The 18,056-nt window shown below is 33.3% G+C and overlaps 1 protein-coding gene across 1 annotated transcript; it reads right to left on the bottom strand.

Annotated features, from left to right (window-relative positions):
- Positions 1-9,937: 9,937 nt before the first annotated feature.
- On the bottom strand, positions 9,938-12,233 carry LOC112093510. Its single transcript, XM_024172115.1, has 3 exons — positions 11,974-12,233; positions 10,382-10,480; positions 9,938-10,307 (listed from the first exon to the last, which is right to left on the bottom strand). Exons 2-3 carry the CDS (start codon positions 10,473-10,475, stop codon positions 10,159-10,161), a joined length of 243 nt encoding a protein of 80 aa, XP_024027883.1. The 5' UTR covers positions 10,476-10,480; positions 11,974-12,233; the 3' UTR covers positions 9,938-10,158.
- Positions 12,234-18,056: the final 5,823 nt, after the last annotated feature.

Here is an 18,056-nt window from a genome sequence, read left to right on the forward strand (position 1 = left end):
ATCATATATTAATCTTAGAATGCAAAACATTAATAAAAATGTAATTTTTTGACCCATCCCGGCCCTTGAGCTGGAACCTGGGTGCCCCACTACGCGGGTCGGGGGCTTTTTGACAGCGTTTTACTTTTTTTATCATTTTTTGAGGTCATTTTATTCTGGCATTCGTACAAAAATGTAGGCATTGTGTCTGCAAAATTTCATTATTTTTTGACGTCGTTTTTATTTTATTATATTTTTTTAAAGGCGAAAAATAAAAAAAAATCATAAAAAATAGAATATTCATAAAAAAATGGTGCCGCTTGTTGCATTAATTCCTAAAAATTATATATTAATTTTAAAATACAAAACATAAAAAAATATAAATTTTTGACCCATCCCGGTCCCTGAGCTGGAACCTAGGTGCCCCACTACGCAGGTCGGGGGCTTTTTAATAGCGTTTTATTTTTTTTTGTCAGTTTTTCTTGTTATTTTTTTCTGGCATACCTAGAAAATTATAAGGATCGTGTCTACAGAATTTTATTATTTTTTGATGTCATTTTTATTTTACTATATTTTTATAAACAAAAAATAAAGAAAATCATAAAAAATAGAATATTCAATAAAAAAAATAGTGTCGCTTGTTGCCTTATTTCCTAAAAATCATACATTAATTTTAGAATGCTAAACATAAATAAAAATGTAAATTTTTGACCCATCCCGGCCCTTGACCTGGGCCCTAGGCGCCCCACTACGCGGGTCGGGAGCTTTTTGACAACGTTTTACTTTTTTTTTCTATTTTTTAAGGCCATTTTATTCTGGCATTCCTACAAAAATGTAAGGATCATGTCTGCAAAATTTCATTACTTTTTGACGTCGTTTTTATTTTATTATATTTTTACAGACGAAAATAAAGAAAATCATAAAATGTGGAATATTCATCAAAAAATAGTGCCGCTTGTTGAATTAATTCCTAAAAATTACATGTTAATTATAGAATGTAAAAAATAAATAAAAATGTAAATTTTTGACCCATCCCGGCACCTAAGCTGGCCCCTAGGCGCCCCAGTACGCGGGCCGGGGACTTTTTGACGGCGTATAATTTTTTTTTTCTAATTTTTTTGGGCCCATTTTTTTGGCATACCTAGAAAAATGTAAGGATGATGTTTGTAGAATTTCATTATTTTTTGATTTCCTCCTTATTTTATTATATTTTTAAAAACAAAAAATTAAGAAAATCATAAAAAATAGAATATTCATCATAAAATGGTGCCGCTTGTTCCATTAATTCTTAAAAATCATATATTAATTTTAGAATGCAAAACATAAATAAAAATGTAAATTTTTTACCCATCCCGGCCCCTGAGCTGGCGCCTGGGCACCCCACTACGCGGGCCGAGGACTTTTTGACAGTGTTTGACTTCTTTTTGTCATTATTTGAGGCCCTTTTTTTTGGCATGCCTAGAAAAATGTAAGGATCGTGTCTGCAAATTTTCATTACTTTTTGACATCGTCTTTATTTCATTATATTTTTCAAAGACGAAAAATAAAGAAAATCGTAAAAAAAAAAATGAAATATTCATTAAAAAATAGTGCCGCTTGTTGCATTAATTCCTAAAAATCATGTTAATTTTAAAATACAAAAAAAATGAAAATGTAAAATTTTTCCCCATCCCAGCCTATGAGCTGACTCCTGGGCGCCCCATTACGCAGGCCGGGGGCTTTTTGATAGTGTTTTACTTTTTCTTGTCATTTTTAAGGCCATTTTATTCTGACATGCCTAGAAAAATGTAAGGCTCGTGTCTGCAAAATTTCATTATTTTTTGACGTCGTTTTTATTTTATTATATTATTAAAGATGAAAAATAAAGAAAATCCTAAAAAATAGAACATTCATTAAAAAATGGTTCCACTTGTTGCATTAATTCCTAAAAGTTAGATATTAATTTTAGAATGCACAACATAAATAAAAATGTAAATTTTTGGCCCATCCCGGCCGCTGAGCTGGACCCTAGGCGCCCCACTACGGGTGCGGGGGCTTTTTAACAGCGTTTTATTTTCTTTTTGTCAGTTTTTTTGGCCATTTTTTTCTGGTAAACCTAGAAAATTGTAAGGATCGTGTCTGCAGAGTTTCAATATTTTTTGTTTTCATTTTATTATATTCTTAAAAATAAAAAATAAAGAACATCATAAAACATAGAATATTCATCAAAAAATGGTGCCGCTGGTTACATTAATTCTTAAATATCATATATTAATTTTAGAATGCAAAACATAGATAAAAATGTAAATTTTTGACCCGTCTCCGCCCCTGAGCTGGCCCCTGGGCACCACACTATGCGGACTAGAGACTTTTTGATAGTGTTTTACTTCTTTTTGTCATTTTTTGAGGCCAATTTTTTATGGCATGCCTAGAAAAAAGTAAGGATCGTGTCTGTAAAATTTCATTACTTTTTGACGTCGTTTTTATTTTATTATATTTTTTAAAGATGAAAATTAAAGAAACTCATAAAAAATAGGATATGCATCAAAAAATGGTGCTTGTTCCATGAATTCCTAAAAATCATATATTAATTTTAAAATACAAAAGACAAATAAAAATGTAAATTTTTTACCCATCCCAGCCCATGAGCTTGCCCCTGGGTGCCCTACTATGCGGGTTAGGGGCTTTTTGACAACGTTTTACTTTTTTTGTCATTTTTTAGGCCATTTTATTCTGGCATGCCTAGAAAAATATTAGGACCATGTTTGCAAAATGTCATTATTTTTTGACGTCATTTTTATTTTATTATATTTTTAAAGACGAAAAATAAAGAAAATCCTAAAAAATAGAATATTCATTAAAAAATGGTGCCGCTTGTTGCATTAATTCCTAAAACTTATATATTAATTTTAGAATGTACAAGATAAATAAAAATGTAAATTTTTTACCTATCCCGGCCCATGAGCTGGCCCCTAGGCGCCCCACTACACGGGCAGGAGCTTTTTAACAGCGTTTTATTTTTTTTGTCAGTTTTTCTGGCCATTTTTTTCTGGCATACCTAGAAAATTGTAAGGATCGTGTATGCAGAATGTCATTATTTTTTGATGTCGTTTTTATTTTATTGTATTTTTAAAAAGAAAATCATAAAAAATAGAATATTCATCAAAAAATAGAGCTGCTTATTGCATTAATTCCTAAAAATCATATTCTAATTTTAGAATACAAAACATAAATTAAAATGTAAATTTTTTACCCATCCCGGTCCCTGAGCTGGCCCCTAAGTGCCCCACTACGTGAGTCGGGGGCTTTTTGACCGCGTTTTACTTTTTTTTTGGTCATTTTTTGAGGCTATTTTCTTCTGGCATTCCTACAAAAATGTATGAATTGTGTCTGTAAAATTTCATAATTTTTAACGTCATTTTTATTTTATTATATTTTTAAAGACAAAAAATAAAGAAAATCATAAAAAGTGGAATATTCATCAAAAAATAGTGCCGCTTGTTGAATTAATTCCTAAAAATTACATATTACTTTTAGAATGCAAAACATAAATAAAATGTAAATTTTTTACCCATCCCGGCGCTGAGCTGGCCCCTAGGCGCCATCTAAATTAAAACTTTTTTTTTCTAGGAGGGAGATAGAGAAGGTCGGATGGAGGGATGAGAAAGAGAGAGTGAAAGAAACGTGAAGGGGAGTTGAGGTTGAGAGAGAGAATGAGATAGAGTGAAAACTTTTTTTTCCCTTCCTATATTACTCCACCCCCTCAACGTGGCTAGAGAAGGGAAATTAGTGGCTTGGCTGAAGTTCCAGCCATGCCACGTGAAAGAGCAGGTTGTCTCTTTTTTTTCTTATATTGTAATCTGGCCCCTAAATATAAAATTTTTTTACAATCTTGCCCCCCTAAAGCCTTGCAATTTAATCCTTAAACTCTTTAGTTATTTCTCTTACAGTTCCTTCATACAAAATTAATACAAAAGTTTAAGTCTGAAAATTGAGACGTTACAGCTACTGCTGTTGTATAGATTATTTGCTAGTCAAGAGAAATATATTAAAGGAAATATAGATTAATAATATTATGATTTAATAATCTATTTTTTGTACTAAGGTAACTAACACATTCTTTTTATTACTTTTGTTCCACTTCTTTTTTTAATGTTTTCCTTATTAATGATGCGACATTTTATATAAAATTTCTAGCCTTTATTTATCTGATTGAACAATCTTCAAAACACTAGTTGATCTATTGCACTTGTTGATTTATTTTTAGAAACACTAGTAAGGAGATGCACGTGCTTTTTTGTGTGTTCAAATAGAACTACAAGTTTAGGCCGAACTAAACAGGTTAGCTTAAGGCCTGCCACTGTTAGCCCAACTCGGCCCTAAATTTTTTAGGTTTAGGGCTGGGTTGGGTCGCTCTTCTCTCTTATACCTTAGTTTTTTTATAGATTTTTTTGAAAATACCTTATAAAATTCTGGACCGGACTACGCGAGCCCTAAATTTTTTGAGCTTAGGGCTGGGCTGGACCGACCCTCTCTCTTTTAGGGTTGGGTTGGCTAGGCTCAAAATTTCACTTCAGGCAACTGGGTCGGGTAGTCCAAACTGACACCTCTATTTTCAAATGATAGTGGTGTGTATTTTTTTTTTTTTTTGAAATGTAGTGGTATGTATGTTGCATTATATATGTTGTTCAATTATATGATTTTTAATCAAAATTGCTTTAATCGGGAAAAAATAGCTCCGGATAGCTCCACACACAAGTTCAATTATATATGTTGTTCAATTCTCTACATTTTTATATATTGAAGAAGCAAGTGCACCATCATATAATAAAGTAAGTCTTATATTGATTTAAGGATTATCAACATTTATGTCCCTCAACTTTAGTGTCATTCTCTGCTTAACCCTTGAACTTTAGGCCTCGTTCACTTCATGGATTCGAGTTTTCAATTCGAACTGAGATGTGACATTTTCTGAGAGCTTTTCACTATAGCAGAAAAAGTTAGATGTGACATTTTCTGAGAGCTTTTTACTGTAGAAACTTAAAACTGAAAACACAAATCGGTGAAATGAATGAGGCCTTAGAAATTCACAGTTTGCCTTTTGAACTTTGAATTGTTCACACTTAATCCTTTTTGTTGTAATTTCTATGAAAAAACAAATTTAAAAAAAGGACATGTGTGATCGTGTGATTTTTATATGTTTATTTTTAATAAAAATTCAAACAAAAAGATCATGTGACTACATTACTCTCTTTTTTAATTTGTTTTTAACTGAAATCACAACAGAATGGGTTAAATAGAAACAATTTAAAGTTTAAAAGATAAAGTGAGAATTTTTAAAATTTAGGAGGCAAAGTGAAAATAATCTTAAAGTCTAGGGGTACCAATGAGAATAATCCACAATTTAATCAAACAAAGAATTCTTTCAATTTTCCAACGATACCCACAGGCAAACCAAATTTTGCAAAATATTTTATGCAACGAAAATTCAACATAGCAATTGATGAAAGCAAAACGTTGGGAGAAAAGTACATAAAAGTTTTGTTTTAAGTAATAAGTTGCATGATGATTAAAACTCAACTTTATTGGTAGATGAATATTGTTTTTAATGCTTTATTAAATCATTGTATAAACTTCCTAAGATATCAAATTTTTAATTATTGCGATTAAAAATAATTTAAAAGTCGGTGAAGAGAGACTTGTATTGGAGGAATATGAATGCTTTTTTTTAAAGCTCTTGTTTTATCTTCTTTTCCTTAATTTTTGGGTTAAATTCATGAGAGATCAGTGAATTTTTTCTTATTTAAAAAAATTAACTACTATATTAAAAAGTGTGGTGTTTAACTTAAACTCTTAAAATGTTTCAAATTAAGTCTCTCGTTTAAGATTTTGTAACATTTGGATGGAAAACACTAAAAGTCACTAATAGTTAAGTCATAAATTTGTTTTTTCTTCTTTATACAGGTTATTAATGGGGCTCTTTTGTGACAGATTTACTGACGTGGAGGGTAAGGCGTTCGTGGCCTCTTTTGATTAGACCAAGCGGATTTATTATCATGTGCAGGGATCATCTAGTGATAGTCCGTCCTAAGGCACTTGAGCAGGCCAAGAGAGCCTTTCAAATTATCTTTATGGACTTCGGAATTGAGCGTGCCTGGAAGAAGGGTCGTCTTTATAGGCGATGAGGTTGGCCTCAGCTAGGTTGGGCTAAACCCGAGTGACTCCGATGAAGGCAGTTCCAAAGGCAACACCCATTGCGATTCTGGCATTGTAAAAGTGAAGAATTTCGTGAGAATGGTCTCGAAGTTAGTATGTAGAAGGAACGTAATCAGTTTGTGTAAGAGGTTTTTACTTCAGTTTATGATGATGTGGAGATGTCCATGAGGATAAAGGATAATACTTCAAGTTGAAATAACCATATGTTCTACGTCCGGTGAGGAAGTCTTCATCATCGGAGGTGGAAATCAACCAATTTTCTAATTACTCTTGATGTCATTTTGTGCCTAAAAATTGTAAATGGGCCGTTTTGAGAGGTTATGGGAGCTTTGTTGCTTCCAATGGGAAGAGCGCCTTGAAACGTGTTTTAGAGGAACATCGCTGAAAATTATGGAGGTTGAGTGCGTCCTGTGATCGTGGGTGATTAATTACTCTACTTCCTAGTGTAATATGGATGATTATAATGGAGAAAACTTCGACACATTAAGGTCTCGAACGAGAAGAACGCCCCGGGATTGCTGTGCTTAGAGGGACTTCGTCGAAAACCATAGAGGAGAAAGGCTTAAGTGAGCTTTGTTCTTAGCTTGCTCTATGCTGTTTCTTGCCCTGCGTTTTTGCGTGGAAAGGGGTGGTATTTATAGGTAAGGGTTGGGATTTGAGGGAAACCAAACTTCTTTTGATTTGGTTGATGATTTTCCACTTGGAGGCACTAGTTGGGAGGAATTTTGAGCTTGGTTCTATGGTGGAAACCAAACGTAGAAGCCACATGACGCGGGAAAGCCTCTCCCAATGTGAGAGGTGATCAACTCTCTTTTTCTTGGTTTTTGGCATTTTTTAGGTAGCATTTATCAGAGAGGTGCATGGGAGCTGCTTTAACTGGTCTATAAATGAGGGTAAACTATGTACAAGAGAGTGTTTTGCTTGTGTTCTATTAGTGCCGAGCACTTTGGTTTCCTTATGCTAACCACCAGAAGAAAGAAGAGAAAAGGAAGTCAACTTCGGCGTTTTGTGTAGGATTTGGGTTGGATTTGGCCCTTTTCAGATTTTTTGGTAATTGGATTTGGAATTTAGGTTGACTGGACTCACTAGATTTTTCTAAGAATGGGGTTAAAGGAATTGGTTATTTTGGTTTGATTTCCCCCACCATGTTCTTCTAATTCCTTACGGGCTTTAAACTTTCCAAATGAGTTACGAGTCTAATCAAACTACATAATATGAGCTTTACATTTTCTTTCCTTTCAAACCACGGCCCATTTAAAGATTCTCGAAGCGCAAATAAGATCCACTTTTGGGCACTATCGCGGGATATGGACTTCTGCCTTGTGAAAAATGAGTATCAACACCTATAATGCATAGAAAGTACATAAAAGTTATTGAAATAGTGAAAAAAAAAAAAGAAATCATCCATTTTAGAGGGCTGTGAGTCTTTTGTTTGTCTCTATTGCAGATTATTTGGAAATGAAAAAAAAAATGAATAGATCTCAAGCACCCTATTCCATTCTTTGATAGTTTATTTTGCTTTGTGATTATTATGAAAAATTTGAGATTCACCATCTTCCTTACATCTCTTGGTAGTTTCTGAAGTTGTTGTCATCCCCCAAGTCGAGTTTATAAACTCTGCTGCTTGCAAATAGAATTGAGGTGTTTCATAAGTTTAGGGTTCCTCTTTAGGCTTAAATATTTTAAATGCTTCAGACTCGCAACTGAACTTGGAAATACCTCAAAAGAAGAATATCATAAATCTAGGAGTCGCAAATACTCGAATCTTTAGAAAACACATTTGAAGAAACGTTGTCTCAGTAAGTCGCTTTTAAACATGTTGAGCATGGAAATCAGCGTGAGAAAATGGTAAATGCTTAAATTTTTGAGAGATACTTCACCTACGATTATCGATAACTCATCACTCCCTTTCTGCCACTAATAGCTCTAGATCATGCGTTTTAAAGCAGTAAAAGTATCCTACATCCTGAAAATCTTCAAGGAAACATATATATATGTAGTTCGTTCATTTTTTGAGTAAAGATGGCCGCCTCATGTCCTCATTGCTAAGGGTACACCTTCACACTTTTTGACAATGTCCTTCCCTGTTGCCGCAAGATTTTGATAAATTCTCCTTTAATGACCATTTCAGCAACAAAGTCAAACCCCCCGCATTTGCAAGATCTCTCAGGTTGCAAGTCGGAAGCGTGCCCATCATTGAAGCAACTATGGGGCTGCGTGTAGTCGCAAGATCTTACTTCCATCAGCACCCCAACTCAACAGATTTCTCAACTTGATGCATTTGTCAAGCTCTTCGTTCTAAACATCATCTAAGACCAGCAAAAATTTCTTACTATCTAATGCTCATCAAAGGTACATTTGCAGGTTTCAGGATCCAAATCAATAGTCTTCACCGGTTGCCAATTTGATAATAGTAAGCGTGAGGAGTTTCAGATCAAATCCCCTAGATACACGCACCCGCAAAACAAATATTTGCTTTATCTGGTGTCAAAAGCGAGCTACAAGCAAATAGAACACCTTTTAGAAATATCACTATTATCACATCATTCGTAAATGCATGAATGTGATGGCGACAAAAAATCTGTGATTCCTAACCGAATAGGTAACAAAGCATGTAAGGTCAAAATTCCCAACTACTCCTTTCATCATTAAACACGAACTTTGCATGTGTGGTGTTTCCAAGCCTCCAACTCCAAATAGGCAAAACAATTATGTGTTGAACATCAAAAGGCTGCATCAATAGCCACAAACTTTTCTCTCTATCTCTGTATCTCCGATGACATCCGAAGATATCACAAAGGAATGTGCCATCTCCTTCCTCACATGCACTACACCTCTATCAGCCACTATCCCTGAAAGATGGAATTTAGCTATATCGGTGCAATCTCATCCAATCTCTCAGTCACTTCTTTATCTTTTGCCCTATACTAAGACGAAATCTAACATGATCAAATCAAAAAAGGAAGCAACATACCTTGCAGAGAAAAACACTTGGTCAGCAAGAGACTCAAGCATTGCCGACACATAGTCGGCTACGCTGAAGAGCAATGTCTCAGCCATTGAATGAAAAAGAAAAAGAGAATAAAGAAGCTGCTTTACTATGTGCACTCCATATGTATGATTTCTGATACAAATAGATGGACTAAACGTTATTGTATAAACAAGAAAATGAAGTGAACTTGTGGACAGTTGCTAGCTGTTGAACGTTGAAAAAATGGTTGTTCATGTATTAAGCAATGTAAGAAATTATATTGCGCCAAGAATCTAAATCATTATTTTATTTTATTTTATTTATTTATTTATTTGTTATTATTATTATTATTGTTATTTTTGCTCCGATTCTTAATCATTTTGGCGTTCCCAACTCACAATATTTCTTCACTCAACAATTCTCTAAAGTTTAGGCAATATAAAGTTGCTTAGAAGTGTTACTTTGCAAGTCATGTATCTTAGGCAAGCAAAGGATTAGAGCTTCTAAGCCTATGCACAGACAATATCACAGGAAATGTCTCAACAACAAATCAACTTAACTTTGCCTCCAAAGCGACACAATATAACTACACAATATAACAATTAGTTGGGATAACCCTGAATCACCATTCAGTCCCAAGCCATCTGTATTCGCAACACCAAAAAGTGTTTTTTCATTCCCCTATCTTTCATTCACCATATCCAGAATTTGGGGCAAGAAGAAATTATTAGGTCTAGGATGCGAGTGGGATGAATTAACATACGCAATAAAAAAATAAATATAAAAAAAACAAATGACAAATTTGGCATTTATTAGTATCCACTTACCAAGCCATGACCAAAAGAGTACATGGAAAGACCGGTTACAAAAGCCCCTACTACGTCCGAAATATGCATTCCCGACTTTATATCCCACCTTTAAAACAAAACAAAAAATCCAGGATAAACGTTGTTTCAGATGTCTCATTCAAGAGTGAACAATTCAACCAGATCATTTAATAAATGTAGAACGCTTCAAGCTTCAGTGTGGCTCTTGACGATGAAATTCTGGCGGCTTATGGGATTCATGACGACCGGTGGGCCAGCAGTACGAGGCCATGCCTGCAACTTCTTGTCAGTTTCCTCCCACCACTCCTTGTTTGATACAGTATGGGGGGTAGTCCCTGAATCACAACACAGCGTATCATTAGAACCCTGAGACAAATGCAAAGGCTTCAAAACAAGTAGCAGAACATGCCTCCAAATATCTTCTTGTCAGCAATGTAGTGGTCGCATGCCCAAGCCACGGCAAATGATCCCACTATAGCAGAAATAATGTACTTGGCAGACATGACAACTGTAAAAGAAACAATACTATTAAGTGGATATATTATGTCATTCTATTATAGGAGACATATTAAACTGAAAACAGAAACCTCGCTAAAGATGCTAGCAACAAAAAGAGAGATCTATTACAAATCCCAACAATTCAACCATTTGACAGATTAAGCATTAATACCCAACAGTTCAAGTGCTCTTAACCAAGTATTTCAACAGACTAGTACCCTCAAGTGGTGGAATAGTCAAAGAGAGAGAACAAGATAAAACGAATGCTTTGCTTTCACCACGTGAGGTAACCAACCACGGAGCCTGCAGAAACCTAAAAGAGAGAGAACAAGATAAAACGAATGCTTTGCTTTCTCTTATGGCTGAAAAGAGGATAAATAACTATGATAGAAAAAAAGGACATCATTAAAAGAATGTAGTGAGATAAAGCACTCTAATTCCAGTTCCATCCCAAAATGACATTTAGATTGTGTTTGGTAGAGGGAAAGAAAATATGAAAGAAAGAAAGAAAGGTATATAACTTAGGTAAGAAAAAAAGAGAGGAAGGCGAGGACCTTTCTGTTATTGTGTTCGGTATGAAGTTCCTCCTCTAATCTCTCAATATTGGTAGAGATTAAAGTTGGGATTTTCTGAAGGAAACGAAATCCGTCAATGATCTATTCCCTCCTCTTTTCTTTCCCAACAAACAACCATGTGTGTCAAAACCCTTCCACTAATCCCTCCACTCTCTCCCTCCTCCCATTTTTCCCTCCTACCAAAAGTAAACCCAGCCAAAAAATTCCACCACACTGAAAAAGGCTTTTGTTTCAATCCCTCGACACAACCAAAAAACATAAAGTTGCAGTGCTCTAGATGTTGTACACAGCAAATCACATATTATGCAACATACTAAAACATGAACAAAGTGACGATAAAAATATATAAACGCGAAGATAATCAATACATCATACTAAAACAATCAAATTATGCAACATAGTACCTACTCTAATTGAATTATCCAAAGAAAAATAAATTTACATGAACAAATTTACTTTTAAATGTAAAAACACATTCTTAAAATAAAGCAAAATATAAACAAAGTGACGATAAAAATATATAAACACACACACACACACTCTCGTAAATCCATGAGATGAGACTCAAGCCGAGAGGGCCCAATTAGGGATTAAAGGCAAATGCTGCGTTAGAACGGTACAGAATCAACTTCCAATCAAGGGAGATCAGAGATATCAAACAAGAGTTGAACACAACCTTCAAGATGGGAGGTTCGTTGGACTCGTCGATTGAAAGGTAAAGAGTAGCATATATTTTCGATAGGCAGGCAGAAGAGAAGACAAAATTGATTCGACAGACAGGAAGAAAACGGTTACAAATGATTCAAATGTGAAAGAATTAAGGTTACATAATACACTTAAAAAGAAAGAATTTGTTAGATTTCCCAACCATACATATCGAAAGTTTCAATAAAATCAGAGAGAGAGAGAGAGAGAGAGAGAGAGAGACCTTTTCGGAATAGAGGTAATCAAAAGAACACAGGGACCAGAATGAGAGCAATCGAAGGTGGCGTTACTTCCTCGGGGGTTTCTTTGAAACTCAGCAGAACGCTACCCCAAATTCTGCCGATTAGGGCGTCAACAGAAAGTATTATCCCGAGTTCAAAGACGACAACTTTACCAGATTCTTAGACGAGAAGCAGCGAACCTTTGTTGTTGTGTTTCTGAGTTTGGCGTCTAATGACAACCCGTCCCATTGAAAAGGGAAAATTTTCTCTAGTTAATATTACCTTATAACTAATTCGACCTTCAAATTCTAATAAAATCCAATTTTTTACCTCTCTTTTTCTTTTTTTTTTTTCTTCGTTTTTTTAGAGAATCAAACCTGCACCAATTTTTTTTTATCGACTGACTGATATTATAATTCTGAAAATTTCAACACAAAACCTTCCTCATCGATATCATCAAGTCGCACACTTCAATTCTTCGTCTCCACTTCAATTAAATTAATTTTTAAATTAAACTAACGCACTCGTGACTGACCCAATTCGTTTTTTGATTTAATTCTCATGAATAATAGTGAAATAAAAATCGAAGATAACAATTCTACGAATCCAAATAAGAATACACTCATACAAAAGGAAAATCATTTAGAGCTTTCAAATCAATCAGCCTTACAGAAACCCTAGATCACAATCGACACTAAAATTATTGAATGATTAAACTCAAAATATAGTGATTGAAAAGAAAATCGCAAGGAGAAGGAAATCGGAAACCCTAGATTACCTTAAGAGAGAATATCGCGAAGGAGTCATCGCCAAGGCCTTTCCTTTGCTAAGCGGAAGATTTTTTGCTTCTGAAACTGCTTTTTTCCAGAGTCGGAGAAAAAAACCTCTACGGCTTGGCTCTACGTGAAACGAAGACGTCCTGATTTGCTGTATCCTTTTTATTTTATTTTATTATTTTTTTTAGTGTAATTCCATAAAGCATTAATTATAAAAATTCTCTGAAACAATAATTCTTGTAACAATGTGCCCTCAATTTATAGAAATTCCCTGCAACAATAATTCTTGTAACAATGTGCCCTTAATTTTCAAAATATAACATTGCTTCCGGATTCTATGAAATATGAACAAAAAACTCCATCCATCATGAATTTTAACAGAAATCATGTTAAAAAAATGAGAGTCAACAATTTAGTGTAAAATTGCTCAGCTAGTTTCTCCCATGCAATACAAAGAAGTGAAAGGAGAGGATTTTTTTATTATTTTTGAAGATTTTTTAGTCTATTTTATGTTCGTTAGGATTTGGATTCTTAAATTAAATAAACTTTTAGGTATTGTTCTTTTCACAACTCAAGTTCTATTGTTATAGTATTTTCTCTCATATGATGATAGCGCTTTACTTTTTTTGTCATTTTTTGAGGCCATTTTTTTCTAGCATGCCTAGAAAAATGTAAGGATCGTATCTGTAGAATTTCATTATTTTTTGACATCGTTTTTATTTTATTATATTTTTTAAAGAAAATCATAAAAGTTCATCAAAAAATGGTGCCGCTTGTTGCATTAATTCCTTAAAATTATATATTAATTGTAGAATACAAAACAAAAAGAAAAATGTAAATTTTTGACTCATCTCGGCCCCTGAGCTGGCCCCTGGGCACCCCATTACGCGAGCCAGAGGCTTTTTAACAGCGTTTTATTTTTTTTGACATTTTTCGAGGCCATTTTTTTCTGGCACGCCAATAAAAATGTAAGAAATGTGTCTGCAAAATGTCATTATTTTTTTACGTCATTTTTATTTTATTATATTTTTTAAAGATGAAAAATAAAAAAATAAAAAAATAGAATATTCATCAAAAAATGGTACCGCTTGTTGCATTAATTCCTAAAAATCATATATTAATTTTAAAATGCAAATGTTTTACCCATCCCGGCCCCTGAGCTGGCCCCTAGGCGCCCCACTACGCGGGCCGGAGGCTTTTTAACAACGTTTCATTTTTTTTTTGTCAGTTTTTCTGGCCATTTTTTTCTCGCATACCTAGAGAAGGATCGTGTCTACAGAATTTCATTATTTTTTGATGTGGTTTTTATTTTATTATATTTTTAAAAACAAAAAATAAAGAAAATAAAAAAAATAGAATATTCAATAAAAAATTGTGCCGCTTGTTGCATTAATTCCTAAATATCATATATTAATTTTAGAATGCAAAACATAAATAAAAATATAAATTTTTGACCCATCCCGGCCCCTGAGCTGGCCCCTAGGCGCCCCATTACGTTGGTTGGGAGCTTTTTGACAACGTTTTACTTTTTTTGTCATTTTTTGAGGCCATCTTATCTTGACATTCCTACAAAAATGTAAGGATCGTGTTTGCAAAATTTCATTACTTTTTGACGTCGTTTTTATTTTATTATATTTTTAATGAAGAAAAATAAAGAAAATCATAAAAACTGGAATATTCATCAAAAAAAGGTCTCGCTTATTGAATTGATTCCTAAAAATTACATATTAATTTTAGAATGCAAAACATAAATAAAACTGTAAATTTTTTACCCATCTCAGTCCCTGAGCTAGCCCCTAGGCGCCCCACAACGCGGGCGGGGGCTTTTTGACAGCGTTTTACTCTTTTTGTCATTTTTAAGGCCATTTTATTCTAGCATGCCTAGAAAAATGTAAGGATCGTGTTTGCAAAATTTCATTACTTTTTGACGTCGTTTTTATTTTATTATATTTTTAATGAAGAAAAATAAAGAAAATCATAAAAACTGGAATATTCATCAAAAAAGGTCTCGCTTATTGAATTGATTCCTAAAAATTACATATTAATTTTATAATGCAAAACATAAATAAAACTGTAAATTTTTTACCCATCTCAGTCCCTGAGCTAGCCCCTAGGCGCCCCACAACGCGGGCGGGGGCTTTTTGACAGCGTTTTACTCTTTTTGTCATTTTTAAGGCCATTTTATTCTAGCATGCCTAGAAAAATGTAAGGATCGTGTCTGCAAAATTTCATTATTTTTTGACGTCGTTTTTGTTTTATTATATTTTTAAACACAAAAAATAAAGAAAATCATAAAAAAGAGAATATTCAACAAAATATAGTGCCACTTGTTGCATTAATTCCTAAAAATCATATATTAATTTTAGAAGGCAAAACATAAATAAAAATGTAAATTTTTTACCCATCTCGGCCCCTAAGCTAGCCCCTAGGTACCCCACTACGCGGGTCGGGGGCTTTTTGACAGTGTTTTACATTTTTTGTCATTTTTTGAGGCCAGTTTATTCTGGCATTTCTACAAAAATGTAAGGATCGTGTCTGTAAAATTTCAATATTTTTTGACATCGTTTTTATTTTATCATATTTTTAAAGACGAAAAATATAGAAAATCATAAAAAGTGGAATATTCATCAAAAAATGAGGCCGCTTGTTGAATTAATTCTTAAAAATTACTTCTTAATTTTAGAATGCAAAACATAAATGAAAATGTAAATTTTTTACCCATCCCGGCCCCTTCGCTGGCCCCTAGGCGCCCCACTACGCGGGCGGGGGGCTTGTTGACAGGGTTTAATTTTTTTTGTCATTATTTGGTGCCATTTTTTTCTCACAAACCTAGAAACATATACGGATCGTGTCTGTAGAATTTCATTATTTTTTTATTTCATTTTTATTTTATTATATTTTTAAAAACAAAAAATAAAGAACATCCTAAAAAATAGAATATTCACCAAAAAATGGTGTCATCGGTTGCATTAATTCCTAAAAATCATAAATTAATTTTAGAATACGTAACATAAATAAAAATATAAATTTTTGACCCATCTCGGCCCTTGAGCTGGTCCATGGGCGCCCCACTACGCGGACCGAAAACTTTTTGATAGCGTTTTACTTCTTTTGTCATATTTTGAGGCCATTTTTTTTTCTGGCATGCCTCGAAAAATATAAGAATTGTGTAAGCAAACTTTAATTACTTTTTGACGTCGTTTTTAGTTTATTATATTTTTTAAAGATGGAAAATAAAGAAAATCATAAAAAATAGAATATTCATAAAAAAATGGTGCCACTTGTTGCATTAATTCCTCAAAATCATATATTAATTTTAAAATACAAAACACAAATAAAAAGGAAAATTTTTTACCCATCGTTTTACTACGCGGGCCGAGGGCTTTTTGACAGCGTGCCTTACTACGCGGTGCCCCTGGGTGCCTTACTACGCGGGCCGAGGGCTTTTTGACAGCGTTTTACTTTTTTGTCATTTTTTGAGGCCATTTTATTATGACATGCCTACAAAAATGTAAAGATCGTGTCTGCATAATTTTATTCTTTTTTTACGTAATTTTTATTTTATTATATTTTTAAAGACGAAAAATATAAAAAATCATAAAAAATAGAATATTCATCAAAAAAATGGTTCCGCTTGTTGCATTAATTTCTAAAAATTATATATTAATTTTAGAATGCAAACATCAATAATAATATAAATTTTGACTCATCGCGGCTCCTGAGCTAGCCCCTAGGCGACCCGCTGCGCTGGCAGGGGACTGGTTTTTATTTTATTATATTTTTAAAGACGAAAAATATAAAAAATCATAAAAAATAGAATATTCATAAAAAATGGTTACCTTTTTTTTGTTATTTTTTAAGGCTTGGTTTTTGGCACGCCTAGAAAACTGTAAGGATCGTTCCTGCAAAATTTCATTTTTTTACGTCATTTTTATTTTATTATATTTTTTAAAGATGAAAAATAAAGAAAATCATAAAAATAAAATATTCACCAAAAAATGGTGCCGCTTGTTGCCTTAATTCTTAAAAATCATATATTGATTTTAGAAAGCTAAACATAAATGAAAATGTAAATTTTTGACCTGTCCCGGCCCCTGATCAGGCCCCTGGCCGACCCATTACGCGGGCCGGGGGTTTTTGACATGGTTTAACATTTTTTGTCATTTTTGGAATTTGTTTTCTTCTGGCATGGCTAGAAAATTTTAATGATTGTGTCTGCAAAAGATCATTATTTTTTTACCGTGTTTTTATTTTATTATATTTTTTAAAGACCAAAAATAAAGAAAATCGTAAAAAATAGAATATTCATCAAAAAATGGTGCCGCTTGTTGCATTAATTCCTAAAAATTATATATTAATTTTAGAATGCAAAACGTAAGTTAAAATGTAAATTTTTGACCCATCCTGGCCGATGAGTTGGCCCCTTAGAGGCCCACTACGTGAGCTGGGGGCTTTTTGACAGCGTTTTACTTTTATTTGCCATTTTTTGAAACCATTTTTGTTTGGTATGCTTAGAAAAAAGTAAGGATTGTGTCTCCAAAATTTCACTATTTTTTTACGTCGTTTTTATTTTATTATATTTTTTTAAATAAAAAATAAAGAAAATCTTAAAAAATAGAATATTGATTAAAAAATTGTGCCGCTTATTGTATTAATTCTTAAAAATGATATATTAATGTTAGAATAGAAAACATAAATAAAAATGTAAATTTTTGACCCATCCCGGCCCCTGACCAGGCCTCTGGGCGCCCACTTTGCGGGTCGGGGGCTTTTTGACAACGTCTTACTTTTTTTGTCTTTTTTTGAATCAATTTTTTTCTAGCATGGCTAGAAAAATGTAAGCACCATGTCTGCAAATGTTCATTATTTTTTCACTTCATTTTTATTTTATTATATTTTGTAAAGATGAAAAATAAAGAAAATCATAAAAAATAGAATATTGATCAAAAAATGGTTCCGCTTGTTGCATTAATTCCTAAAAATCATATATTAATTTTATAATGGAAAACATAAATAAAAATATAAATTGTTGACCCATCCCGGCCCCTGACCTGGCCCATGGGAGCCCTACTACGCAGGCCGGGGGGTTTATGACCGCGTTTTACTTTTTTTGAAACCATTTTTTCTGGCATCCCTAGAAAATTGTGAGGATCGTGTCTCCAAAACATTATTATTTTTTGAAGTTATTTTGATTTTATTACATTTTTAAAGGTGAAAAATAAAGAAAATCTTAAAAAATAGAATATTCATAAAAAAGTGGCGCCGCTTGTTGCATTAATTCCTAAAAATCATATATTAGTTTTATAATG

The sequence above is a fragment of the Morus notabilis genome, unplaced genomic scaffold, assembly GCF_000414095.1.
Source record: "Morus notabilis unplaced genomic scaffold, ASM41409v2 Scaffold999, whole genome shotgun sequence".
Classification (NCBI taxonomy): Eukaryota; Viridiplantae; Streptophyta; class Magnoliopsida; order Rosales; family Moraceae; genus Morus; species Morus notabilis.

What these genes read in the sequence shown, in the direction of transcription:
- LOC112093510 (XM_024172115.1), bottom strand. Translation starts at nt 10,475, where the DNA reads ATGTCTGCCAAGTACATTATTTCTGCTATAGTGGGATCATTTGCCGTG. An exon ending in TGACAAGAAGATATTTGGAG is followed by an intron (nt 10,308 to 10,381) that starts GCATGTTCTGCT and finishes GTTGTGATTCAG; the next exon opens with GGACTACCCCCCATACTGTA.